The sequence below is a fragment of the Phyllostomus hastatus genome, unplaced genomic scaffold, assembly GCF_019186645.2.
Source record: "Phyllostomus hastatus isolate PE091 unplaced genomic scaffold, TTU_PhHast_1.1 phas_scaffold_501, whole genome shotgun sequence".
Lineage (NCBI taxonomy): Eukaryota > Metazoa > Chordata > Mammalia > Chiroptera > Phyllostomidae > Phyllostomus > Phyllostomus hastatus.
The window spans coordinates 27,081,012-27,108,340 of NW_025334033.1; the positions used below are offsets into that span (position 1 = coordinate 27,081,012).

A 27,329-nucleotide genomic window follows, 5' to 3' on the forward strand; every position below is an offset into this window, starting at 1 on the left:
TCCCCTTGGGAAAGTACATATCTGGGAGCAGCAGGCGGCTTCGCGCTCGCACTCCGGCTCGGCCGCCCCACCGCGCTCGCGCTTCGCTGCTCTCGCCGCAGCCCTCGGGCCCCTCGCCACCGCCACCATGGACGCCATCAAGAAGAAGATGCAGATGCTGAAGCTCGACAAGGAGAACGCCTTGGATCGAGCCGAGCAGGCAGAGGCCGATAAGAAGGCGGCGGAGGACAGGAGCAAGCAGGTCTGCACCTCCCGCCCTGCGCCCACTGGGCGCCGGCGCTCCGCCCGCCCACCTGGGTGTCCCCGAGCCTTGGAACCTGGGCTGACACCCCTTCCCGGCCCCTTACCCCGGGGACTGGGGGAGCCACCCCCTTCCCAGTACAGCCAGGGACCCGCGTCTGAGGGGCTGGTGGAGGGAAAGAGCAAGACTCAGGCTTATTCTAACTTTTCGGTCGTGTCTGAGGACGCAGTAACCTTCTCTGGTTTCCAGAGCCCGCGGAGTCAATTCAAGCCCTAGAGGCACTTGATTCTCTGGATCCGTCGGGGTGAGGAGGGGGGGGGGGTGGTTTGAAGGGATTCAAGTCCAGAAAGTGTCCTAAGTTCTTCTGGCCTCATTTGCCTGGGATAATAAACCCTTCCACTGGGACGGAGGCTGGGGAGTGGGGGCGAGGGTCATGGAGCTTCCCCCTAAGGACAAAGATGGGCTGGAATAGAGAGAGTAGGGCCCGAAGGCCAGGAAGAGAGGGGCGGTTTTCTACAGCAGGCTGTGGACTTGAGCCCTCTGAGACCCCGGCAGGAGTCTCGTCCTGGGGGAGGTCGGGGTACAGGGTGGGCCACGGTGCGCCTCCAGCTCCAGCGAGAGGAGGTTACCTGGGGACCCTTGAACCCCAACTCGGCGACGCCCCGTGCCGGAGGGGCCCCAGCCAACCCGGCGCCGTGTGTTGTGTGTGTGTCTCACACCCGGTCCGTGCCGGCTGCCCGCGCCCGCCCGCCTCTGCCCCCCCAGCTGGAGGAGGACATCGCGGCAAAGGAGAAACTGCTGCGGGCGTCGGAGGACGAGCGGGACCGGGTGCTGGAGGAGCTGCACAAGGCGGAGGACAGCCTCCTGGCCGCCAATGAGACCGCCGCCAAGGTACCGGGGATCGCGCGGCTCAGCTCACGAATGGCTAACTCTGTCTTTCTCTCTTTCTCTCTCTCTCTCTCCCTCCCTGTCTTTCCCTCTGTCTGTCCCGCTGTCCCTGTCCTTTTGGTTCTGTGCACCCACACCCCTCCCCTGCGGGATCACGCTGCCTGCTGCACCCCCCACTCCCCACCCCCCACGGCCAACTCCCAGCTGGAAGATGAGCTGGTGTCGCTGCAAAAGAAACTCAAGGGCACCGAAGATGAACTGGACAAATACTCCGAGGCTCTTAAAGATGCCCAGGAGAAGCTGGAGCTGGCAGAGAAAAAGGCCACTGACGTAAGTGCATGCACACATTGCCTCCCTCACCTCCTGCCGCGTCGCATCGCCACTCTGGAGTCACCACAGGGGCCAGAGAGCAGCGGAGGAGGGTCCTTCCTCCGGCTGGACACCTGCACATAGCCCTGCCCTGGCCCAGAGCACTGGATGCTGCCCCAGACTGCTACAGCACACATTCATTCATATTTCATCCACTCCTCTCTCTTTTTCTCCTTCTCTGCCCCCACCCCTGGGGGGTGGGGGGTGAGAAGCTGGGAGGACAGAGCAGCTGAAATTGGATGCTGGGGGTGAACCTTGCCTCCCTTGTGGCAGAAACCCTCTGAAGTGTCCCAACCAAGGTTTCTGGAGGCAGAATGCCTAGTTTCTTCACTTTCTTCCCTTTTGCCAACTCTGGTGGGTGGAAAGGCCTGGTTTTCAGTGGTTGGTCTAGTCAGGGGGCCTGGCCTCTAGGCTGAAGGAACAGTTTGGGGCTTCTTTTACTTAGAAGGCTGAGCTGGGTGGTGTGGCACACAGACACTCGAGGCTGCCTTTCTCACCCGGGAAGCCTTAATTCAGCCCTTAAGATCTGCCTGGGAAGATGATACTTGCTTGGGTCTGGATTCTGAGGGCACTAGGTCCAAAAAGTAAGCTGGGGGCTATATATAGCTCAGTGCTTTATATGGTATAGTGAGCTAGCTGCCCCGGGCCCCTCCTGCTCTCCCCACCCCCACCTGTCAGCCTTCTGACAACCACCACGTAGTTTCAGGGGCGGTGCACACACACGTAAAAGCTCAATCGGAACTCTGTTCACTGCCCTTTGGAGGAATCTTTTCAGCTGAGGAGCTTGCCTCTTCTGCTGCATAAGTCAAACTATGCATTAGATTTCCAAAGGACTTCTTTTCACACCGTTGGATTCCATTCTAGAAGCTAATTAAGCCTGGAGGCCCAATTAGGAAGAATTCCTTGGGAACAATTCCAAGAATGTGTGAGCACCAGGGAAAAGCCGTGCCCAGAAGTTGAACTGGTAGACTATTTTGTCTGAAAGTAAAATGCAAATTGCTGGAGAGTCTTGGGTCTTGAAATGAGGAAAAGGCTTTTTGTGGTATGAAAAAGGCTTGTCATGTCATCTCCAAGTGTGCTTTGCAAGTGAAAAATCCAGACTTGGAACATTTAGAAGCTGACAAAATTTTTTTCAGTGAAAATCAAGATTTCTAGAAAGGGAGTTCAGGGAAGCGATGACTTAACTAAAATATTTAAGTTACAAACTACCTGGCTTTAGAAAAGAGCCAGAGAACACATAACTCTGCCTGCTCTGTATAATGCAGATCAGATGTCTGCTGCATAGAAGGCTAAATGGAGGATGTCTGTCTCCCCAAAATTCTCCAGCAGGACGTTTATTTAGCTTTTTCAAAAGAGCCGCTGATAGATCAAGGAGAGATATTCCTTATAAGGTAAAGAATGCAGAGAATTTGAAAATAGCTCAGTAAGGCTGAAGGCAAGAGAAGGGGGAAAAAGATACTACAATTTTTAAGGAAAAATAGATGATAATTTTGGGGACTATGTAGTGCTCCAGGCCTTCATTGAAAAGCTGTTTAAGAGAGCCTAGGAATGAGGTGTGGCAGAAGTGGGAAAGAGGATATTTAAAGCCAGCTGGGGGGGAGGGGAGGGGCGGGGCCAGCAGGGGAGGGTGATTTTTTGCAACCCTGTTTTGATTCTTTTTATTTATTTATTTAAGACATTTTACGTTGTTTGGAACCTCTAGGGATGCTGAAAAAGGTTATGAAGAAATGTTCTAGAGGGATTCTGAACTAGTGACTAGATGTCGCTAGAGAAGGGGAGGTGGGAGAGAGGTCAGCTTCCTGAGACAGTGTTATATGACATCTGTGATTAAGACATTTCCCTGTAATTACTTTGTCCATCCATAGCTAAGACTTATAAAACAGTCTGATAGTTTTCTACTATTACTACGACTAAAAACATTTTCCTAATTTACCTATGCTTTACACATCCTATTCCAGAAGTGGGCTCTTCCTAGCTTAAAAGGGGGTAATTCATAAGGTAGCATCGCCAATGGTTTTGTTTTGAATATTTTGTTGTCATTCCACCTCAGTGAGGCCAAAAGGGATAGAAGGCTTTGGCCCCCAACCTCTGCCCCAATAACTGTATGTATCTGATATTTATTCCCTGTAGATCTTTGCTTTCTAAATCAATGATTCTCAACCTTATCTAAGCAGAATCACCTAGGGAGATTTAAAAACCCAAAATCCAGGCTGTACCCCAGGCCAATTAAATCAGAATCTCTGGGAGTGGAACTCAGGTATTAGTATTTTTTAAATACCCAGGTGATTCCAATGTGCAGCCAAGACTGAGAACTGTCCTACTTGCTTGTATAATGACATCAGCATGAAAATTAATTCACATGAAATGGAGTTTCCAAGGTGTTTGAAAAGGCAGAACATTAGTTGTCTGCTTAAAGGACTTGCAAGTCCAGCAGTTTCCCAGGCTTCTCCTGGAGGCTATAAGACATCCCCCCCTCTCATCAAAGTTGGAGGCCCATGTTCTGTACTCCTTTAGGGGAGGCTTTGTAACCTCCCAACAGACCAGATGAACAGTGTGGAAACAAAGACACAGGCTCCACCTACAGGATATGAAGGCCTATGCCGGGGTTTGGGAGATCTCAGCAGAGGCTGTGAAAAAGTCCATAGAAAATGAGTTAGGAAAGCTAAGGAGGTTCGTCGTTAGGGCTCTGGAGAAGGAAAGGGATGTCAAGTCTGTTTTCTTTTTCTTCATTATTCCCACACTTATTCCCATCAGGAATGGACTTGAAGGGCCTCTTTCAAGAAAGGTGAGAATTGAAAGCTGGGAGACTCAGCAGGCATTTAAAAACACAGCCCAAGGGGCAAATTTGCAGAGGACAGTTCTCAGAAATTGTGTCCACATGGGTTTTCATCCAGCTGTACCCAGATGCTCTCATAAGGTTCTGTAGCCTTCTTTGGTGTGCCTTTTAAAAGCAGGCCAGTCCGTCCCAGAATTGGTCAGATTACAAAAGGTCTCAGAGGCTAATCTAAAATCGGAGAAGGTTGTGACCAGAAGGGACCCTTAAAATGGTTGTTTTTATGGACTGGAAACTGAGCCCCAGAGAGGCTGGGATAAACAGCTGATTATGGGCCCCAACCTGACTCTTAAAATAGTACCTGCCTATATTTTAACTAAAGCTATCATTTGAGTTCTTAACGAATGTATGTACAAGGTTTTGTGCTAAGTGATTTATATTAAGTATTTCAAAACCCTCACATAAGCTCAGTGAGAAAGTACTGCCATTAACGCCACTTTCACAGAAGCCCAGAGAAATCAAGCTATTTGTCCAGAGTCACACAGCCAGGAAAGAACTAGGAGCCAGGTTCTAATCTAAGAAGACTGCATTTAGAATAGATTTAATCACTCTGTAATATGTTAGTGGTTTTCACTTCGTGAGTTTTGGAGGGGGACAGCTATTATTGTTGTTAGAATCCTGTGTTTTGGGGTTCTTTGCAACGAGGAACAGCAAGACACTTTGGGACACATTATGGCCCCAAACCCTTAGCTCAGGTCTCCCTTCTGGGCCTGGGAATACGGGATCCGGAGAGGAGCGCCCGCCTCCAGTAGGCGGCACTATACCCCTTAGCAACCAGGCCCGTGACCGCGGACGTCTCGAAGCCGGGGAGGGGCGGTGGGAATCGAAGTAAAATCCCTCGAGCGGTGGCCTCCTTTCCTGCAGGGCACACCCAGTCCGCCTAGAGCCTCGTAGTGCGCCTCCAACGCCTACCATCCCCTTTTCAGCGAGCATGCGCAGAGCCTCCCGCGGTTTGCAAATTCCCGGGGTCTGCGGCGCGCGCCTAGCTTCGCCCGCTGTGCCCGCCCCCGGCGCTCGCGCACTCGCTGGAGGTTCTGCGCTGCCCAGGAGACCGCGACTTCCGGGCTGGTCCTGGGCCGCAGGGGGCGCCGCTGTCGTGCGGCGAGGTCTGGGCGGGGCGGCCGGGCGTTCGAGAGGCTCAGCAGCCGGCCTCTCCCACCGTAGCCCGCCCGCCGCCACCCCGCACCATGGCGGGGAGCAGCTCGCTGGAGGCGGTGCGGAGGAAGATCCGGAGCCTGCAAGAGCAGGCGGACGCCGCGGAGGAGCGCGCGGGCAGCTTGCAGCGCGAGCTGGACTACGAGAGGAAGCTGAGGGAGACCGTAAGGGATCCACCCATCACCCACTCCAGCCCCCCACCCAGAAGCGCCTCCTCCCCAGTCGGCCCCACCGCGCGCGCTGCAGAGCCCTCTGGAACCCACCTGTCCCTGCCCCCACACCCGGGAACGTACCTGGGCTGCTGGTGTCGGGCTCTGCGTAGGGGTCCTCCCTATTTTTCTCTGTCTTTCCATTCCAACTCTCGGATCTAATCTAAAAGCCCGGAGAGGAAGCAGGAGTGGTGTTGAGAAGGTTCTGGAAGTAGCATTTTCCCAGAAAGGACTCCGTTTCTGGGGTGTTTGCGTTTGGCCCGAGTGTCTCGGGTGCTCCGGGATGTGCACTTTGCGCTGCTGGCATTATTTACTCGAGGGTGGGAAGGGAAGAGGGAAATCCCTTCTTTTGCGAACGGGCGCCGGCAGGTCAAGTGTGAGGCCCTGCCGGACTTTGGGACCCGGGGATGCTAACCTCCACCATTCCCGTTGACCCTTGGTTTTCTGGAAGCCTGTTTCTCTGTGATGCTTGAGGCATTAACAACGCCCGGTTCTGACTGCTGTAGTTGGTGGCCCTTTCACCTTTCCCTTTCTCTAACCACCCACATTTTCTTATACAGACAGATATTCCTTTGTTACTAAATCTTGGAAAAAGTTGGCTAAATGTCAATGATTATTTGGGTGTATTCTCTTGCTGGCTTCCCCCTCCCCCATGTTGAGTGTAACACCTGGCTTCCTTTCTTTCTCCTAAGGCAAATCTATCCAGCAAACAGGAACAGGATTTCAGAGGTAGTTTAGGTATTTGCTGTTTATTGATTTGTGAGAGAGAGAGTGTGTGTGTGAGTGAGAGTGTGTGTGTGTGTTTTGTTAGGATACTCCTAACACCTTGGGAATTTTATGACACGCGGTAATACGGTATCCAGCTGTGCTTAATACCGGCCTATTCTCAGTTGAGTAAATCGTTATTGGTTAAGTGTACAGCTGGCTGCAAAAATTACAAGAATTGTTTTGCATAAAATACATAAAAGCAAACAGCTCCTTCCTAAGAGGAAAACCTAACTAGAGGAAATTTCAGGTAAAATACAGACAGGAATCAAAATCAGTAAGCAAAAAAAGTTTTCTCTAGAGGACACGTCAGAAATGGCCCCGTGGATGTCTCTGAATTTAACTGGGCTGTGAATTGGTTCCAGCTGCCTCTCTGACTGGCTAGCAGCTGTCCTCGAACCATTAGAACTGATGGAACGTGATGGGTAAGAAAAAGAGCTCGGGGCCCAGATGGCCAGGATTTGAATCTTCCACTGCTTATTACCTGTGAGACCTTGGGCTAATTACCTTCCCAGTCTCTCAGTTCCCTCATTGTAAATGTAGGTAATCACGGCACCTACCTGTTGTGAGGGTGCAGGGAGTTAGTGCGTGTAGAGGAATTAGAGTGCTGCTAGGCACAAGAGGGTGGGTGCTGTGTGTCAGCTGGTGTTTAAACGACACTGCACATATCATAGCTCGTTGCTCTTCCAACTTCAATTCCCCACCTATCAAAGGGTCTTGGAAAGAGCCTGCTCATTGCATTATATCTTAAAACAATACACTTACATGCTTTTAATAATTTTTTTTTAACTTGGAGAGAGGACGTGGGCAGCCTGAAAGGAATGTTGGGTGGGCTGCTGTGGTTGGTGGTAGAAGTCAGTAGAACTCCCCGCACCCTGCTAGGAAAGGGAATGTGTGGTCCTGTACAAGAGAGCCTTTTATTGACTCCTGGCCTAGTGATTAATGTTAGACACAAGATAAATCGTATGAAGGGCACATTGTTACTTTTATACTCACCTTCCTTTTTGTGTGTTTTTTATAAGTGATCTTCCCATGCCAATTGGCTAACAGTGATGCCTTCATTCTTTTCAATGCTTTATAGTAAAAGTAGTTTAAATAGCTTCAATTTTTTAAGTAATTTTTTTAAACTGGGTCATTAAACACAAGCTTTTAAGATAGCAACTTGAGGACTGGATCGAGCCATTGCATTTCTGATTGAGAGTGATTCCTCACTTCTGAAACTGGAACTTAAAGATAGCTGATGCAGTGTGGTTTCTTGGTAAGATATGACTGAGTTAAACTGGTAGTCACAGTTTCTCTCAGCAGTGAAAGTGGAGGTTTAGGGACAAAGCCTTAACCACTGCAAAAAAAAAAAAAAGAAGAAAAAAAATCTGAGTGGAGAGTTGGCCCTAAATTCAAATTCTCAAAGTTTAGAGAGGCTGTAATTAGTTGGCACTATTATACCAGCACTTACCTTGGAAAAATAAGCCATTCCTTATTTCCTGCTGGTTTGTTTTTCCAAGGTGTATGGGCCCTTCAGATTGTCGGAATGAGGCTGCTTGGCTTAATGGTTGCTGCTACCTCTTGTGACTCAAGAGGGTTTTGTTTGCTTGTTTATGTCATTATCAAAGGAAAAAGTAGCCAGGGGGAGTCAGTCCTTCCTCCTTTCCGGATAGTACCCAGCAAACAAGGAGACTTTAAAATTGCCACCTGAAGGTTCTTCATTGGTAACTATATTGAATCATGGAAATAACCAATTTACAAAATTCCCAGCCCTTTCCTTCTTCAGAGCTGGCAAACATTTCCGAGACCAGGAAACTGAGGGTGCATTTTGTGTACACACTGGCACCCCTGGGGTGGGCAGTGACTGGAATGTGTACTCTCGGTTTCTGCTCTCATATGTAGGCAAGGCAGGGACACGACAATGCCCCGTTCACGTCCATTCTCCCTCATTATACAAACATGCCTCGTAAATTACAGGCCTTGGCACCGATAGAGGAGGTTGTGTTTATCTGTTATCCATGGGAGTGCCCCTTAATGTCATCAGTGTTTTCCCCCCTTTCCTTACCATATAAGGGCAGAAGTTTAACTTGGCTATAGTCACTGGGTCTGACACAGCAAGCAGGGTGAAACCTCTGTGTAACTGCAGTTCGCCTGAAATAAAAAGACCTGACCTTTGATCATCCCTTGCTCCACTCGGGTTCAGGCAGAACTTTGAAAATATATTCCAGATTTTTAGGATGTAATAATATTCTCCTACAGTTATTTATTTACTGCTATTTTTAACTTTTTTGTTGTTGTGTTGGCTAAAACATCTGGATGCCTTGAAAATCTAGGTCTTGTAGTTTTCTTTCAAATCTGATTTTGGAGTAATATTTTGCTATGTTGGATCAGGCATGCCCTTGATTGCTGTGTGGTATCTTGTTGGGGTGGCTAGAGGAGGGCAGTGGTATTCCTGCCCTTATTTTCTGTACAGGTAGCTAATATCTTGGCGGGCAGCTTTGGGGGGGGGGGGGCATCACAGAGGAAGGGATAGGGCTGACCATGCAACTAACTCTAAGGTACTTCGCAAGTGCAGGGTTCCTGGTGGTTGTTTGACAACAAAACTGCAGGAGGACAATTGGTAGCCTCTGCTAATATAGCAGTCTCGTTTCTGAGTAGCTCATTACATGTTGAGATACAGTAGCACTTTTGAAATAAAAGAAAGTAGCATCCCAAACTGAAAGACTTCCCAGCAGCATTAGCACACTGGCTGTTGTTAGAAGCAGCTAACCCAACACACTAAGGGTGATTTCCATGCCTGGAAATAATTTGCATCTGGGGTCTTGACCCTTCCCAAAGGCCTTGTTATTTATATCTGCTTTTTAAATAACAGATGGTCAAGTGGCTGCGGGCTTGTACTGGCAGAGGCAACAGCAGGTGAAGTCTTAAGTAGACTGCCCAGGTGCCGTGATGAAAGGAACCTTAGAAAGTGTCTAACTCAGAACTTAGAAAACACATAGTGGCAATAAAAGCTGGTGAAGGTAAGATATGTGGGCCTTTTGAACACAGAACATAATTCTACCCCCCATCCAAAAAAAGGGGGGGGGGGCGATGGGAGTAAGAGAAAGAAAGATGAATTCTAGGGAACCAAACAAAATTGCAATCAGACCAGTGTGTTGGGGGCCTGAGAAGCCAGTGAGAGCCCAGGTTTTTCCCAGGGGACCCTTACAGAGTTAGATGTACCCCGGACAGAGGTGACCTCCAGGCACCTTTGTCCTGGTCTGAAACGTCTGGGGCAGCGGGCACTGGCTTCTGGGATTGAGAGCAAGAGCGCTGTGTCCCTGTGTGAGCTGTTAGGAGTGTTACTTGACGGTTTCCAATTTTATACCACAGCTTATTTCAAAAAGGATTGAGAGGACTTGTTTGGTGGATGCTATTTAATATAGTGACTGTTCTCCTAGTCCCGGTTAGTCTCTGCCACTAAAGGGGTGGGGATGGCTGTAGAGAATACCCCACTCTGACTTAGAAAGAGCAAAGCCTCCAAGGGAGAGAACCACCAGTTCCAGGTCTTCTGTGAGGTTCCAGAAGGCTGTGAGGGGAAGAGACAGAGCCAGCACCCAAGGAGCCGGACCACCTGGATTTTAGTCTTGTCTCCCACTGGCAGCTGTTGACCTGGGTATACTTCAGCATGCTGGGTCAAAGATCCCGCCCTCCTTCTGTTTTCTTTTGAAGGAAGAGCTAGGAGAATGGTTCTTGTTCCCACAGGATTTGCCAGCTTTTAGGTGGTGGGCAGGGATGGTGGAGGAATGAAATGGATCAGGTTGCTTATTTACAGTGAAGATTCTTACCCTCCCCTCTGACCTGAATCAGAGTCTCTAGGGATGGGGGCTGGAAGTTTGTATTTTTTAATGTGTATCTCTTAGTGGGTTCTGATGCTCAGCCAGTTGTGGGAACTGCTGGAAGATGCCTAGCTAGATGTTTAGCTGGTCATTCCAGCTAAACAGTTGAAGCCTCTGTTTTGCAGACCACCTGGAGGTCTCTGCGTGTGCCAGTGCTGGCCCCGACAGCAGATCCCCATTCCCAGTCATTGCTTCTGTGCCCTTTATGAGGCTGCATTAGCTGGTACTCCATAGGTTACAACCCATAATGTCAGGAAGTATAAGATTCTATAAAATGCTCCTGGGAAAAAAGAGTTAGTGACATTTATAAAACAGTGTCCAGAGGTAAAGGAAAGAATTGGAGGCGGGGGCTAGAATAAGAAGGAAGATACAGATTGATAGGCGGCGTCTCGGGTTGGGGGGATTTTGTGTGCAGAGGCGGAACTGAACGTGGGATTCTGTCTCCTCACACTCAGGTGCCCCGGCTGTGTGGGAAGCTGACCTAGCCTGGCCTGTCACCCAGAAGTTTCTGTTCCCAGATCACAGGCCCTCTCCTTTCTGTGGGTACAAAGTCCTGGAGGCTGAGACCCAGATTGAAAGCAGAGCAGGGACATAACAATGTGGTGGCTACAAGAAAAAAATAGTTTTAAAAATCATGTTGACATTTCTCTGGCCACACCACCTGTAACAGGATACTTGCCTTTACATTAATAATAATAATGACAGAAAGGGGGATACTTTTGCATGTATGATCTAGACACTCTACCGAGAGTTGGTGGGTTGGTTTTTGCTCTTCATTTTTAACTTTCACGGTTGCTTATGTGTTTCCCCTATTCATAAAAGAATAGAATTATACTGGACATGGGAAAAACAGAAAAGTGAAGAAAGCTGACTTGGCCCAAAAGTATACTTAATGTATATTCCTTCCAGTTTTTAAAAAATAGGGCTAAAGACTTTAAAAAGACAGTTCCCTAAAATTAAGAAATATGTTATTCCTGTTACGGTCACTCCTCCTCCAAAAAAACCACCAGTCACCTGCGGTCAGACTCAGTGGGGCCCGTTACTCACTGTGCATCGATAACGGTTTCCTTCGGGGGCCGGCGCAGCTGTAAACCATGCTCCTAGGATTCTGTTTCCCCCCACTCCCTGCCTGCGTCAACCAGTTTTTACTACATAGTTCACTTTGACAAGATAAAAGTGTGTTTGAATATTTGTTATAAAGCATCCTTCACCCAATGCCCTAATCACTTCCCTTTCCCGGATAAAACTTGGCACAGATGAGCAAAGAGCTGAAGGTACTTGTAATTCCTCTGACTCAAGGTCATCCTCGCAGCCTCCCTCTAAACTGTATGTGCATTTCAGACTGGATGTGTCATGCGTGGTCCATGAGCTAAGAAAGTTCCTTTTATTTAAATTAGCTTGGTTTTACTCCTTTTATTCAGTAGAAATTTACTGAGCTCATACGAAGTGCAAAGAACAAGATTCCCTGCACATAAGAAGCTTACAGTTGAGTAAAGAAGAAAGGAATGTAGGTAGAGAACTAGCATAGGTCCCTATGTATGTACTGTAATTTTTAGAAAACTCTCCATATGTCATGAAAACCGCATCACCCCAGATAACTAGATGTTCAAAGTGGATGGGGATGAAGAAACAGAACCGGATTGATAAACTCCTTATCTTACCTTAAGGCATAATATTTAAACAGCTACCAGGGCAAGTGTATCTAATAGACCATCAGTCTTCCCAGTGTTCTGAGGCCCATAGTAACAGTGCTTACAACAACAGGTAATCATGACATCCCTAAGGAAGAAACATCTTATTTCAGAGGTAGATACAATTAAAAAGTGTCTGTACTGCCTTTCTCCTAAAGAGTCTGAAACTTTTCTTGTGGTAACCTTGACTTTTAAGAAATTCCAGTAGACTTTCTCAGAAACACTTGGGAAATTTGTATCACCGCGTTCCAGAGTGACTAGTAACTCTAAAGGAGTTACCAGAATGGGGCAGGGCGAGGGGTACTGGACTTAGTTGTGTCTGTATGGTCTGTATGTTAGAACCCCTGAGTTCTGAAATATTTTAGTTCCTTTATAAAGCCCCTTGAGAAAATGGTCTGGAGAAAGGAGACTTGAGACTCCAGAGTCTGATTTCTGGCTGGACTGCCCTTGCCTTCTGTGGCTCAGCCTGAATGAGCCGAGTTGTCTCTGTCCACACCTCAGGCCCCCAGTAAGTCAGGTGGCTGTAGTGAGGTAAAGCCAGTGTGCTGAAACCTATGGGAGAAAAGAACTAAGACAGCATTTGGTAATGGTTCATCTTTCCAATGAGAATGGTATTTATAGATTTGTATATATATACAAATGTGGACATTCTGTATATAAATAAATGTGTGAACGGACTGGAGAACTCCAGAGTTGACCAGGGCTTGTGATGCCTTTAAGGGTAGCTCACCACAAGGTCCAGGCTTCCTATTTGAAATCAGTGTTTGCGTCTCAGCCACTTCCCTAAAGAGGTACTCTCACTTCCCCCAACTCTGAAATGCCTTTCACTCTCTCTGCCTAGGCTGAAGCCGATGTAGCTTCTCTGAACAGACGCATCCAGCTGGTTGAGGAAGAGTTGGATCGAGCCCAGGAGCGTCTGGCAACAGCTTTGCAGAAGCTGGAGGAGGCTGAGAAGGCAGCAGATGAGAGCGAGAGGTGAGGGCGCTTCTTCGCTCAGCCTACTTCTTAGCGTAGGCCTTTCTCTTGGTGGAGCAGGAGGGCTTCACTGATCTTGGGTTTTCAGAATTTTGCAGTTCCTTCGTGGGATCATTTCCTCCTTTGATCCCAGGTGTAACCATTGGTTTTGTTCATTTAACATTAGTGGTTAATTTATTGGTTTTGGTAGTTTAACATGGGTGCTTTTAGACAAAGCACATAAGGGCTTTAAACCCCAAGGCTACCAAGAAGAAGATGCTATTCCTGCCCTCACAGAGCTCACCATCTGACCAGGGAGACAGACAAGAAATTCTAGGGATGCATAACGGTTCCTCCATCCTGCTGACCCTGGAGCAATTATGCATTTTTAAAAAGATAACTGTTTTAAAGCATACCAAGGAGGCTTAGACTTAGATAAAAATGGGCTGTCATTGTCAAATAGCCCAACAAACAGGTGTAAGAGAAAACACAGCTAAAACAAATGCGATCTGCAAGAGTAAATTGTTTTGGACTTAGTAATGCTAACAAGACATACATACACATAAATACAGCCAGACCCTGGTGTCTGCTGAGCCCATTTCCACCGTAGCCTGGCTCTCCCTGACTGAACTGTGCCGAGGTGGAGCTCTGTAGCAGTAAAGGGCAGACCGTGGCCGTGTAGACCAGCACAACTTTGCGTACTCTAGAAAGCATTTTCTCTCATGCCCAGCTGTTGATGTTAATGTTTTCACATCGCATGGGAAGACTCCATGATGCTAGAGGGAGGTCAGCTGCATGAGGGGTAGCAGAGTAGCATGTGTGGTGGCTTAGGACATGGGACATTTAGACCTGCGCTGTGAGCTGGGCAGGTGAATGCCATCCGTGATTTTGTCCATTTCTCCATCTTCGAGTGGCTTTTTGCCCCCTGCCACCAAGGATAAAGAATGATTTCAGACTTGAGGATTAAAGAAGCTTTCTAGCTGATGTTGTCAGCTCATAATTCATTGCTGCTTATTTTTTCTTCTCTAACCAAGAGTTTTGGAATTACTTGAAGATGACTCATCATCTCTAACAGTGTACACATACCAGTGGTTTTGCGGCTGACTTCTTCGTGAAATACACTTGGTAATGAACCCAAAAGGCAATCTGAATTTGGCAATGGTAGACTTTGGAGTAAAAAGGAATTGCAAGATCGTTTACTCCAGTCCCCTGATTTTACAATGAGAACACTGGGGCCCAGAGACTGGTGTGGCCTGCCCAGGGTCTCCCAGCCAGCTTTTGGCTGGGCCCAGGCTGGAACTGAAGTCTCCTAAAACATTGCAGTGCTTCATCAAAAAATAGTGGCTTATTTATGTTACTGCCTACTTAGATTTTGGTCATGAATCCCATTTTAACATGAGTTGTTATACCATCAGTCTGAAATATATTATAAATCAACTAACATTGTCCAAAACTTAACACCATGCGATAGGATCCAAACATACATATTGGCACAGAAGATGGTATCAGCCCTTTAAACCCCTCTCTTATTAAAGAGTTCCATTAAAGGCAGAACTCACAGCTTCTTATCTAAAGTGTTAGGTTGACCCATATGAAACTGCTGTTTTTATGGATCTGGCATGATCAAATATCAGCAGTTTCATATGGTTCAATCTGGTATTTACGTTTGTGGCTGATGAGGTAAGAACAACTACCTTCTTTGTGGCAGGAAGTATACAAAGATAAATATGCTTTTGTTCTAACTTTGGTCCATTTTCAAGCTGAAGCTGCCCACCAGGAAAAGAAATCCCACTATTTATGTAGCAAGTAAAGCATGCTGGCTCTCCTGTTTCCCTGCCACCCACTTTCAAACAGGATTCTGACACGGTGCCTTTTATTTAACATGAGATTCTGGACAGTTTCACCAGTATGGAAGTGTGAGGTTTCATTTGCAAGAAACAGAAGTGTATATCTTTCTGCCTTCAGCATTGGAAACTCTCGATTCATGGCTTGGAAAATAAAAGTAGCTCTGTGCTCTGTTCTGATCTGCCAGTTGCACTAAGCCTCACAAACCCTGGTAGTGCATTGTGTGGGTTTGTAGAGGTCAGCTCTGCATCTTGGGTCTTGTTGCTTGTCTTCCTTTTCAGAGGCATGAAAGTCATTGAAAGTCGAGCCCAAAAGGATGAGGAGAAAATGGAGATCCAGGAGATCCAACTGAAAGAGGCCAAGCACATTGCTGAAGATGCTGACCGCAAGTATGAAGAGGTCAGATCCTAGGGCCTAAAGCCTCACGGACCCCCAGCAGTGGCCAGGACGGGTGGGTGGCAGGAGCAGGGTATACCACCTTGCATTCTTAAGTGAAATGATCAGCTTCTTTGGCAGAAATGGGTGGTTTGGAGAAGCAGAGTTCCTTTGTCTATGGAAAATGGTTCTTTTTGGTCTGGCTGAGGGATCCCAAGCTTCCTCCTGAAGCCAATCAGTAACACTGGGAAAGACCAAAGCTGCTTCTCCTGTCCCCTCCCCAACCCCCAAAAGACCAGGACAAAGGGTCTTCGGCCCAGGGAAGGAAGAGTTGGGCCCCTGTGTCTGTGGAAGGAGCCTGTCATGCTGTCACCGGAGTTCTCAGAGTGATTCACCTACCGTGGTCCAGCTCAAGCAGCGTAGTTACTGGACCACGCACTTGTGTGGGTGATTGATTCACGGAGGACATTTTCAGTTTGCCCTCCTCTCTTTCCAAGGTGGTCAAATTCTATTATCAACATAAGTACACGGTTAAATCAGCCTCTGATCAATCACGTCTCCATGGAAACAACTTCCTGTGACAACAGAGCAACGTAGCTGTTAAGGTTTAAGTTTTGCCCTCCTTGTACCATGGCTGTTTTGAAACAGCATGACTCTCCTTTTTGTTATGGTTATCACCATCATTTCCAGATCGCATTATGCCTGCTAATTTCGAAAGGGATCAGAGGATCCCTTCTCTCAAGTTAGTTCTTTCACTGAATACAGAGCTGACTTCCTTGGTTACCTCACCAGCTCGTCTCCTGTTTGTTTCTCTTGCTATTCTGTTGGCATTTTTAACCTTCTCCACAAAAAGGAGATTGAAGTATATACAGTGTATTCTTGGCAGCCTCTACCTTTTGGCATAAAATGCATCATGTCTCATCATACTGCTATTTTTGAGGTTGTGAATTTCATATTTCTCCCTTCTACACTTTGGTTTGGCTGCTATGTAATTATACAGACTTCCCATGGGTCACTTAAAATGAGGCTGCCCATTTGTAACTAGCCATTCTGGGTCTTTGGTCTCCTCTCCATTGGCACTCCTGATGGAGAGTAGCTTCTCTCAAGTCCACAAGAAAGAGGATCATCTTCTTTGTAGACAAGATCTTCTAGAGATTGGTGGATGCAGTCCCCACCCCAGCACCCCCTTACTCAAAGCTGGCAAGCCCATGGTGTTTGTATGTATTGTGTTTGTCCTGCTGCAGGTGGCCCGTAAGCTGGTCATCATTGAGAGTGACCTGGAACGTGCAGAGGAGCGGGCCGAGCTCTCAGAAGGGTAAGCGGGCCCGGCGCCAGGATGCTATGTGTGGGGTGCTGCAGAACAGTAACTAAACAGCATGACCCTCTGGCAGCTGCACATTGACCTGTTTCAGCTCTGGGCTCCTTATGTGCTCATTTGACATGGATGAGCCACGAGTCTAGAACACGGAGGACTTGTGTGGGGTGTTTGTGTGTGAATGCGTGTATCACTGCATGCCTTACCTGCACACTGATTTTGAGAATGGCCTTGTGCATTTCCTGTGTCCACTAACAGCCAAGTTCGACAGCTGGAAGAACAATTAAGAATAATGGATCAGACCTTGAAAGCATTAATGGCTGCAGAGGATAAGGTACTGATGGCTCATGTGTGGTTTTTAGGTTTAACTCCAGCCCAGACGTCTTTCAGCTTCCACTACCTACTGGTTCGTTTGGTGTAACGACCGCACCTTCACTGCGCCCTCTGCTGTCTTATATCTTGCTTTAAGTGCTTTCTTTGGGTTCTTTATACTCCTTTGTTTTTCCTTCGTAAATGCTCTTTGGTGCAGCCAAAAAAGGAGCCAAATTATCACACTTCAGAGTAGTTGGAGTTTGTCACCCTGCCTTTCTGCTTTTATAAGGTTGGAGGGCATTGTCCACGGCAAGAGTGAGTGCTTCACTGCCTGATGATTTGGCTACTTTGAGGCAGCCCTTTGTTCTCTAGGACTTGGTTTTCATGTTTTCCCATCCCTCTCCTTTTTCTCTCCTCCTTCCTTTGGCTTGTCTCCCACCCTTTCTGCCTCTGATCGAAAACATTAGCAAATGTGCCGAGCTTGAAGAAGAATTGAAAACTGTGACGAACAACTTGAAGTCACTGGAGGCTCAGGCTGAGAAGGTAGGCCAGGAGCATGGTGTGGGGGAGAAGGCATGTTTCCAGAGCTGCTCCAAAGTCACCCGCTTTTTCCCTTCTGAGGCCCTCCTGCTCAAAGCAATAAGTCCGTTAGGCATTTTGGTAAATGGCATCGTGTTGAGGTGATTTCATGATGGTTATTGAATAACAGGTTCATTTTTTTCTTAGTAGAGAATATATTTTATGTTGAGTATATGAGTCATCTGTAACAATTTAATTTAAACCAAGTGCCAAGTGGATGTTATCTTGTTCTCATCCCATGTAAAACAATAGGCAGGGAAACAGACACTGCATTGTCGTATGCCATTTGATCTCGGAGGCTCCGTTACCTCCTGAGAGATCCCCAACATCTGTTTGCTGGGCTGGCGCTTCCTCTGTATTGGAAGACATGAATATAAAGTGAGCTGTGGTCTGACATCTGGAATGTTCTTTCTAATTACAGTATTCTCAGAAGGAAGACAAGTATGAGGAAGAGATCAAGGTCCTTTCTGACAAGCTGAAGGAGGTAATGTTGTGAACGTTTTGGGCAGAGGCACCTGAATTGTAAATGCATTTGTTTTCATGGAGCAGCTCAGGGCTGTGTCATTTCACAGTTGTGCCGCTCCACCTTGGGAGTATGCAGAGGTGGTCCCCGGGTTCCCGCTGTGCGAGCCACCACCCTCCCTGTAGTGACTGACTGACACGCAGTTTCGAACCCATTTTGATTTCCAGTTTCTCGGTTTCCCTGTGGAAATCTGAAACACCCCAGTGTTGACCAAAACAAATTGAATTATTGCAGGCTGAGACTCGGGCTGAGTTTGCAGAGAGGTCAGTAACAAAATTGGAGAAGAGCATTGATGACTTAGAAGGTAAGATCTTGAGTTGTGTTTTTCGTTTAATCCTTACGTTTGAGTATCAACCTGGCAAAACGATTTTCTGATCCCAGTGCACTCATTCACCTTGATACCCTCCTTTGCTCTTGCACATTCCTCCTGTCTGTCCTTGGGGTTTCATTCTGTGGCTCTTAAACTCTCGGACCTGAGTCCTTTGCTCATCAGCTCACTCTCAGCCACCAGACGGGCACATCTTTTTTTTGTAATGACACATGCTGTCCAGTGTTGCCTCATACTCGCAGGTGTGTGGCAAGTTTATTTTTCACTGTGGGTGAGGTGATTGTAGGTGAGAATGACTCCAGTATATTTTCTCTCATTAGGGATACCTCTTAATTATCAGAATGGTGTAGATTTCTTCTTAGACACAACCCATCTTCTTCCAAGTTTGAAATCAGTGTAAGGGGTTGGGGATTTATCACCAGTTATCTTGGTAGGTGCTCTGTGTACTTACTGAAGGAGGAGTGGGGGTAGGATACTGCATTTCCAGATTTAAGCATTTGTCCCCTAAGATATGTAGGTTTTATTGTAACACCCACTGTGTCTCAAAGAAATCCTGAATGTTGAGCTCAGAGTCTTGTGAAGATCAGCAGTAAAAAAGAAAGAGTGAACAAAATACACAAAAGGCACACGTCCAAGGCAGAAGGAGCTGGAGAAGGGACTGGAGGTCGGTGCAGACGATAACCGACTTCGTAGAGAGGAGAGAGTAACAAAAGGCTGCGTAACAGTCTGTCCTGCCGCAGCCCAGTGTGAAGCCATCACCACAAACACCAGATTGCAGGCTTGGCACAACAGCACCGGCAAAGTGTGGCTTTTCTCACCGGTCAGGCCTTCTGGGCCACCAGCAGGGCGGCCGGAGTAGGAAGACCACGGGCAGCACACGGAGAGTCCGTGTCCCAGTGGTCTCATCTGCTCAGGAAGTCAGTGGTTGGAAGGTGGGGCCAGATAAGGATTACAGACTGTAGTCACGAACCGTTCTTCCAAAACACTGCCCTTGGATATTTTTTCCACTGTTTATAGTTGCAGTTGGCCGGCGACTCCAGTGTAATTAAAATACAGCTCTAGAAAAGAAAGACATTCTGTCACCCACCCAGGAGACATCCTTCTGTGGTTTTTGTTTAGGGCTTACCATAGTTACTGATATACCTACCATATTTGTTATGATTTTCATATTGCGTCTTCCTTGTTTTAATTTCTAATGGGTTTTGTTCTTTTTGTTTTTGTTTCAATTCATTTAAAAACAAAACGCACGCCTCCTGCATTGGCCACCTGCTGCGGCACCACTTCCTTCCTGCATTGCCCTTTTCTTGCTGCTGTGTCGGGATGGCGCCCGTGCCACCCTCACTCACCCTCCATCTCTTGATCACTCTCCATGTCCTTGCACCTCTGCCTTCCACTTCCTGGTCATAGACGAGCTGTATGCTCAGAAACTGAAGTACAAAGCCATCAGCGAGGAGCTGGACCACGCTCTCAACGATATGACTTCCATGTAAATGTGCATCCACCCTGCCTGCTCACACCCGTGCGCTCATGCTAATGTGATAAGCTCAACACTGCTCCCTCCTGTGCCTCCAGAATCTCCATCTTTACAGCTCTCTGCTTCCTCTCTCTGCGTAACCTAGGGTAGTCATTGGGGCTTTTTCACATTCGCATAATAGAAAAGCCAAGTAGATTAAGTAGGTCTGTACAAACCATTTTCCCTTCAGAGTCCATTCATTGCTCCATCTCTGAGCTAGACCATCCCCACCAAGCAGTGAACTGGTATATGAATCTCTTGAGCACCATGCTTTCAGGAAATTGAACTGGGTTCAAGTAAAATTAGAAGGCCATGAAGTTGTATAGGAACTTCCCAAAGAACTACTAAAAATTAATTTCCTGAGATTTCATTAAATAAAATTTCATTGTCTTCCAAAAAGAAATATAAATTTAGGAGTCCTAAAGTGTCAGACTACTGAGGCTCTGAGGGAAAGGAAATCGATCCAGTATAGCTGTAAAATATCACCTCTTCCTCACTGTTAAGAATTACAGAGAGACGTGAACCCTCTGCTGAGTAACCAAGCCATTAATTTTCTGGCTCTATCAAAGGAACTAAAATACCCCCCCAAAACACACCACAGTTGTGTCAAAGAAATGGGACATAACAATTACAATATGAGCTCTGGGAGTGAGTGGCCCAGCGTTTACTCCTGTGAGGTAGTAAGTGGAGTAGATAGCCTTTTGCTCATGAGGACCTTGAACACACACAACTAATTTATACATTACTAACCGAACCTAAGCGCTAAACTCATTCTGCCTCTTTAAGTTCTAACCTGGAATGTTTCACAGAGGGTTCTCTATGTCATTATTCTGGCACTGAATTCCAGATACTCTGGAAATTTAATTTCACCCATGCAGAAAAATGGTAGCTGGAAGAGTGTGGCATGTGCCTGCTGCCTTACAGCTTATAGAATCTCCCTTAGAGACATGACAGTCACCATGGAAACTAGAGAGAATTTCATCCTCTATTCCCTCGTTTGTAAATTGGAGGGTGGGTCAGATCATCTGTCTCCAAGGTCTTTTCCATCAGACCACAAACGTGGTGATTTCTGCAGGGAAAATTTGAAGCATCAAGTATGAGTGATTATTCTGAAAGATGGGTTTAACTCAGAATTTGTTTTTAAATTCTGGTCATTGGTTTTCATAAAATGGCCCGTCTCCCAGAGGCCCTGTGGAGCCTCAGATCCAGCCCCAGGGGGCGGGGCGAGGGCTGACCCCCCACAGGTGCAGCTGGCAGCAGGTGTGCATGTCCGCTTCTCGCTTGCGTTTCCAGTGCTGCTCTCCTCTCTGTCTGGTTTCCCTTGTTTCCATTGTGCCACTTTTTTCTCTTTTTCACCCACCTTTTCTCTTCATGCAGATAAGTTTCTTTGCTTCACTTCTCCCAAGACCCCTTCGTCAAGCTGGATGTCCCACCTCTCTGAGCTCTGCCGTCTGTCTCTCCTCCAGCTGACCCTGGTTCTTTCCTTTAGCTCCCTGCCCTAGGGCCAGGCGCGCACGGCGCTTCCTGTTGTGGAGAAGCGCTTCATTTCAGTGTAAAATAAACACTGTGTAAGCTATTTCTGTTTGCTATTCTTTTTACTTCACATTTTAGTTTCAACACTGAATAAACACAAATATGCTTCACGCATGTGAGGGTTCATTTTTGGCTGTGCTTTTTATATTTTTATTTTTTCTTTTGCATTCTGAACATTATACATTAATCTCAAGAGTTTCTAAGGCAGTAGTTCTTTGTGGAACTTCTAAAAGAAAATATTCATGCCTGGGCCCCTCTCAAGAGTTTTGGTTTCCAGAGGTTAGAGTGAGGCCCGGGGCATCCATGGGTTTTTAGGGACTGTGATGGATCTGGTATGCGGCCGCATTAGGACCACTGCTCAGGACACGCTCCCTGTTGGGAGTCAGAAGATCCACCTTGGGCAGTGTCTTCCTCTGCCAGAGGTTTGTCTTCCTCTGCCAGAGGTTTGGGTGGGGATGTGGTGAGCCCTCTCAGTTCATAGTTAGGTGGCCCTGCCTCAGAGGGTGTGGCTAACCAATGAAAGGCTCGTGATGAAGTCTCCATAGCCATCCTACATTGCCAGGAATTTCCATATTAGGGAAGGTGAAAAAGAACCAGATCAAACTATGTAAGTTGAAGTTATTGTTGATCCTCCTTTTACAGCACAAAGGATAACGCTGCTTAAAAGTGTATTCCTAGCCACCTTCATTTGGATCATGAAATGACATCTCAAGTTTTCTAAATCTGATTATGTTCAGGTTGGAATTTTTGTGCTCTCAAGCACATCATGCACAGACACAATCTTTGCAATAATAGCTGTTTTTACATTTGTGGGCACTTTTAAAGTATAGTCATTAACATTGATTCTTCTTCCTGTAAAAGTAGTTAGTAGAAATTGTTCAGAATACAATTACATTTTATTTGGGCTTCACTATTCCCTTCAAAAACAGTAATCAAGTCATTTAAAAAAAAAAACTGTAGAACTTCATAATGATGTGGACTTCAGTTTCCTAATTCCCAGCATTTCTCCATCCTCCACGGTCTGGCTGTATTTCTCCTCTGTTGTAAATGCGGGTGATCTTTATCTGTTTGCATGTAGTTTTGTTAGCCTATGAGGTTTGATATACCACTATTTATACTCAATTTATACTCAGGTAAATTTGGACAAACTGAAAATAATACCAGTTACTCTACAAAGACTTCAGTGCAGAGAATACATATTTAAGAGGGCTGTAAAGTATTTTAGTAATGGTACAGTAGGCTTTTTAAAGTTTGGATTCTGGACAATGTCTCTCCCTTGAGAGTATCAAGACTTCTGTGATTTCATGTTTTCCTTTTCCTAAGGTTTTTGGCTGTGACTCCTGCCTTGTTCTTTTTTAAATTCAGAGTAACAGAGGTGGGCCCTTCTGAGTGAGCCTGCTTCCTGCAGCAGACAAAACAACAAGTCTGAAAGTTCTGCTGAGCACGTGCTCAGGGAATTGTGAAGGCACATCTGTTGCTTTGAAACCCTCCCAGAGACCTTTGCACTTCCTATAAGTATGTTCTACAGGGGAACTGAGAAACTGATAGGTTGGGAGGGTAAACCTGGAACAGCCCAGGAAGGTATGAGTACACAAAAGGATAAATAGCAAGTTGATTATACTGAGAAACTGAGAGCTTAGGCTTCTAGTTCATAGTACCAGGCCATAGCTCAGCTGCTGCCAAGAGCCTCAGTTGGACCAAAGCAAAAGCACTGCTGAGTCTGGGCACTAGAGGCCCCAGGCATCTGGGAGGTGGCACAGGAGGGGAAGGTACTCGTGTGTACCAATTCTGGTCCCTGCCCTCAGGCCACCCAGGCCTGCCAGCTCCATGGCAGCTGAAGTGGAACAGGTCCCAAGGAGGGTGTGGTAGGGACAGCTATCATTTAAGCTGAATTCACATCGATCTTCTGGATCCTCCAGGATTTCTCCAAAGTTCTTCCATTCCAGCTTGGCCGAACATTGGCTCAGCAAACGGAGACAGCCTGCCAGCCCTTGACAGTACTTCCCCTTGTGAGAGTGTGAATGTGCTAGGACGGTTTCAATTTTGAAACCCCCAAGCGTATGCCATACACAAGATACTGTAGAACGTAGTCAGGATATGGTAGAGGTGAACCAGAAATGTTCTTCGCCATCTGGTGGAAAGATAGAGCAGTGAAGTGAGTCTCATAAACGTTATGTATTTAGAGTCAGAGAGGAAGAGAAGAAATTTCTGACTGGGAGCTCCCTGGAGGATGTGACATTTGGCCAGGGTTTCAAATATTCAGAAAATTTGGATGAGCAAAGAAGACAAGGCAGGAGATGTCTCAAGCTGAAAGCACAGTGAACAGAACATCTTCCCCGTCTCCCGCCATTTATTAGAAGAAGTTGAAATAAGAATTGATCTATTTCCTAAGAGACCTGGGGCTAGAGACTAGACATTTTCATTTTCCCCAGCAGTAGGACTATCAGCTTTTCAAGATCATTAAGTAGAATTTCTGGATTCGGGGTGTCACTATGATTCAGAACAATCTTGAGTCCTCCAGGTTGTTGTGGTAGGTTCCAGGCCTTTTCATTGTTTGGGTGTCCCCTGTACCATCAGGTACAGACTGATTCTTGTGGCTGGCTTCCTTGCCATTTGAATAGATTGCATGCCAATGTGTAAAATTTATGTCACTCTGGTCTCCGTGTGGAGGTTTAAGGTTTTATTCATTTTATATGCGTGCATCTGGCTCCAAACATACATGCCATCTTCAGGAAGTAAAGGTAAATTTTCAGTCAGGGAAGACATGTGCCTGTTCTCTTGCTGTTCTGAGTAGGATAACACATACCTGTATCAAAAGTGGATGAGGATTCAGAATCTCCCCTCTGTATCTTGGTGATTGGGATACAGGGACGGGGAGCTTAGTTCTGCATTTCAAAACGTATTAATGCAGCAGAGGTAACCACCCCTTCTTTGTACCACCTGAAGGGAAAGCCAGTCCCCAGAGTGGGGATGAAGAGGGTTGCAGGAAGGGGCCATCACAAATGGGCAGGTTGAGGCTTCACTGTCAGTCTCCACTGAGCGCTAGCCAGGAGTAGATGGCGTGCTGGGCCTGCCTCCAGCCCTGCCTGGGTTCCTCGGGCTGTTGCCAGAAACTGCACTTGGCCCAGTTCATGCAGTGGTGGTTGTGAGGTGCAAGAGGAGCACCCACTCTCCTCTTCGTACCCTGTTGCTCCCTTTCTTTCCTATCCCCTCCCACCAAGAGAGAAGTCTTGGCTCTTACTAAGCCTGCCAGGCCTTTTCCATCGACCTTCCCGGGCACAGGACAGATGACCGTGGGGTATGGGTAACCTGTTCAGCAAGTAACCAGTGTCAGAGGTATCTCTGTGTTCTGTCTGTTAACTTCCTCTCTCCAAGTCTAGCTAACTTCTCTTCTTCTGCCTCTTTCCTGCTAACCTGCTTGCTGACCTGTACAGATCAACTCTACCAGCAACTTGAGCAAAATCGCCGCCTAACTAACCAACTAAAGCTGGCCCTGAATGAGGATTAAATTTAAGTGGGAAAGAACTTGGGCTGAATTCTAGGAATGGAGCCCGTGGTCAGGAACTCTAAGACTGTTATGCTTTCAGCTGTAGGGTCGCTTTCTGCAGAAATGTACATGAAAGGATTCAGCTGAAAGGCTGGCCTTGTCTGCATTTTTCTTTTCTATCTGGAATAATTCAGTTCTCTCTAATCTCCAAATAACTTTTATGGTAAAATATAATCATTATGTATATGAATAAATATTTATAACAATATAGCACTCCTCTTTGCAACAGTAGGTCCTCTTGTTTGAACTGGTACATAAAGAAGACCTCAAAAAAATGTTTTCTATTTCCTACAGAGAATTGAGTCCTACTTTAAGTTAGAAAGCCAAAGCAGAGGGGTGTGTATGTGTATAACTTATATATATATATGTTATATATAGGGTGTAATATATAATATATATATTCCTATTATATATTCCTATTCCTACCTTCTTAATATCTGGTATAGTGTTTGAAATGTAGTGATTAAATGTACCTATGCTTGGGCAAAACTGCTTTTGAAAACAGGAACTCATGTCAGAAGTCCCTGATTGTCTGGAAGGTATGCTTTTATCCAGTCTGACAGTGTTATAAGAGTCTGGTGAGAATGTCATGCTGATAATGAATAGACCGCTGTAAGAATAGTAAGAGAATGTCCTACTAAAGTATGCATGAAACATGTTGATAATTTTTTTAATAAGCAACAGAAATAAATTATTTCAAAAGTTGTCAGAAAACCTACTTACGGCATCTCTGTTTTCTGTGAGATTGTGTTACTGCACAATTCCCAGGCCGTTAACTGCCTGTAACCCCGAAGTGTCTGCTGTCATTAACTCCAGCGCTGCCAGCGCCTCTCCCTGTTCCCACAGCGCACGACCAGTGAACCTTCACCCAACCCACCTGCCTTTTATCCTCAGAGTGGGGTGTTGGTGAGGGTTCACCCTGCTGCCCTGTGAGAACCTGCTGTGCCTGTGGTTCCTTCGGGCCCAAGACGGCTTCCTTCTCTGTAGGTCCTTGTCTGGAAATGAGTAATGCCTCACAAGCATGCCTAGTCCTAATCGTCTCATCCTGTGTTTGTGATTGATGTTGCCTGCCTAAATGTACAAACCGTCATTGTGTCCAAAGCGCAGCTATTCATGACTTGATTTTCTAATCCCACCACAGAGAAAGTGGCTCATGCCAAAGAAGAAAACCTTAGTATGCATCAGATGCTGGATCAGACTTTACTGGAGTTAAACAACATGTGAAAACCTCCTTAGCTGCGACCACATTCTTTCATGTTTTTGTTGTTTTTTGTTTTATTTTGTTTTTCAACACCATGCTTACCATGAAACCCCTTAAATGCATTTTTATTTACCTTTACCACTGTCACAGAAACCTCTGCAAAATGCCCTCGACATTGGGGAGGGGGAAACACACACACACACACACAAACACACACACACGCAAGCCCATGTCAGAGCGACGATGATTTACTTGTGCCATTTCCCCAGGGTGACATTGCCACACTTTGTAGAAAGTTTAGCAACACAGTACGCTTAGTCAATCCAGGAATCCTCACCAAAGCAGAAAGATTTCCACTCAAAGTGCCAACAATATATTCAACAGGAAGATAAGATTACTGTTGGAAACAATCAGGTGTGGATTGGTGCTACTTGAAACAAAAGGTCCCACTGTGGTCTTCTGTTCAATATTGTATAATTTAGAGATCTGTCCAACACTAACTTACTTTCTCTTGAGTTTTACTATGAGACGAGACTATGGATTCTATGTGTCTGAATTCACTAAAGCCAAGGGTATGTAAGCCACACTGCTCATTTAAGACTTCTACTTCCTTCCAGTTGGCACCCCTGGAGCTCATTTCAACTCACAGGAAAGCATTCAGTGTGGGTTTCCACTCCTTTCATGTCTCCATGTTACAGTGAAAATTTAGTCACTACACTAAATTTATAAAAAACATTTAAGAGTTATAGCTACAGTAGCGCCCTTTATCCACAGGGGATACATCACAAGACCCCCAGTTTGTGCCTGAAACCACAGATGATACTGAACCTTAGACACTATGTGTTTTCTCCTGTACATACACACCTTTCCACTCAAAGGGAGCGCTGTCCAGCTTCTCCTGGGGAGATCGGAATTGCCAGCATCATGACTCCTGCACTTTGGGGCCATTGTTAAGTAAAAATAAGGGTTACTTGAACACAAGCACTAAGACAGTGGGTCTGATAACCAAGAGGGCTACTAAGTGTGGAGAGGCTAGACAAAGGGATGATTCGTGTCCTGGGCAGGACGGAATGGAATGGGACAACTCGAGATTTTGTCACGCTACTCAGAACGATGCGCAATTTAAAACTTAGGAATTGTTTATTTCTGAAATTTTTCATGTTTCCAACCATGGTTGACTGCAGTTAACTGAAACCGAGGACCGTGAAACCGCGGATAAGGGGGGAACTCCTGTATATATAAACATTGTATAATTGTATGGAATAAAATGCACACTGTAGGACATTTTCTAAA

At 46.4% G+C, this 27,329-nt stretch overlaps 1 protein-coding gene across 14 annotated transcripts; it reads left to right on the top strand.

Moving 5' to 3' along the window:
- On the top strand, positions 1–27,329 carry TPM1 (tropomyosin 1). Of its 14 annotated transcripts, none has more exons than XM_045823275.1 (10): positions 12–241; positions 1,007–1,132; positions 1,334–1,459; positions 12,853–12,986; positions 15,092–15,209; positions 16,430–16,500; positions 17,280–17,355; positions 17,813–17,875; positions 18,149–18,218; positions 25,977–27,329. In XM_045823275.1, the coding sequence occupies exons 1-10, from the start codon at positions 128–130 to the stop codon at positions 26,057–26,059; spliced, it is 981 nt and encodes a 326-aa protein (XP_045679231.1). In that variant the 5' UTR covers positions 12–127; the 3' UTR covers positions 26,060–27,329. The 14 variants fall into 14 exon arrangements, with proteins under 14 accessions (XP_045679223.1, XP_045679221.1, XP_045679231.1 ...); XM_045823262.1 differs by lacking the exons at positions 1,007–1,132; positions 25,977–27,329 and adding exons at positions 19,650–19,728; positions 21,133–21,402 and having other exon boundaries at positions 24–241; XM_045823267.1 differs by lacking the exons at positions 1,334–1,459; positions 17,280–17,355 and adding an exon at positions 16,759–16,834 and having other exon boundaries at positions 1–241.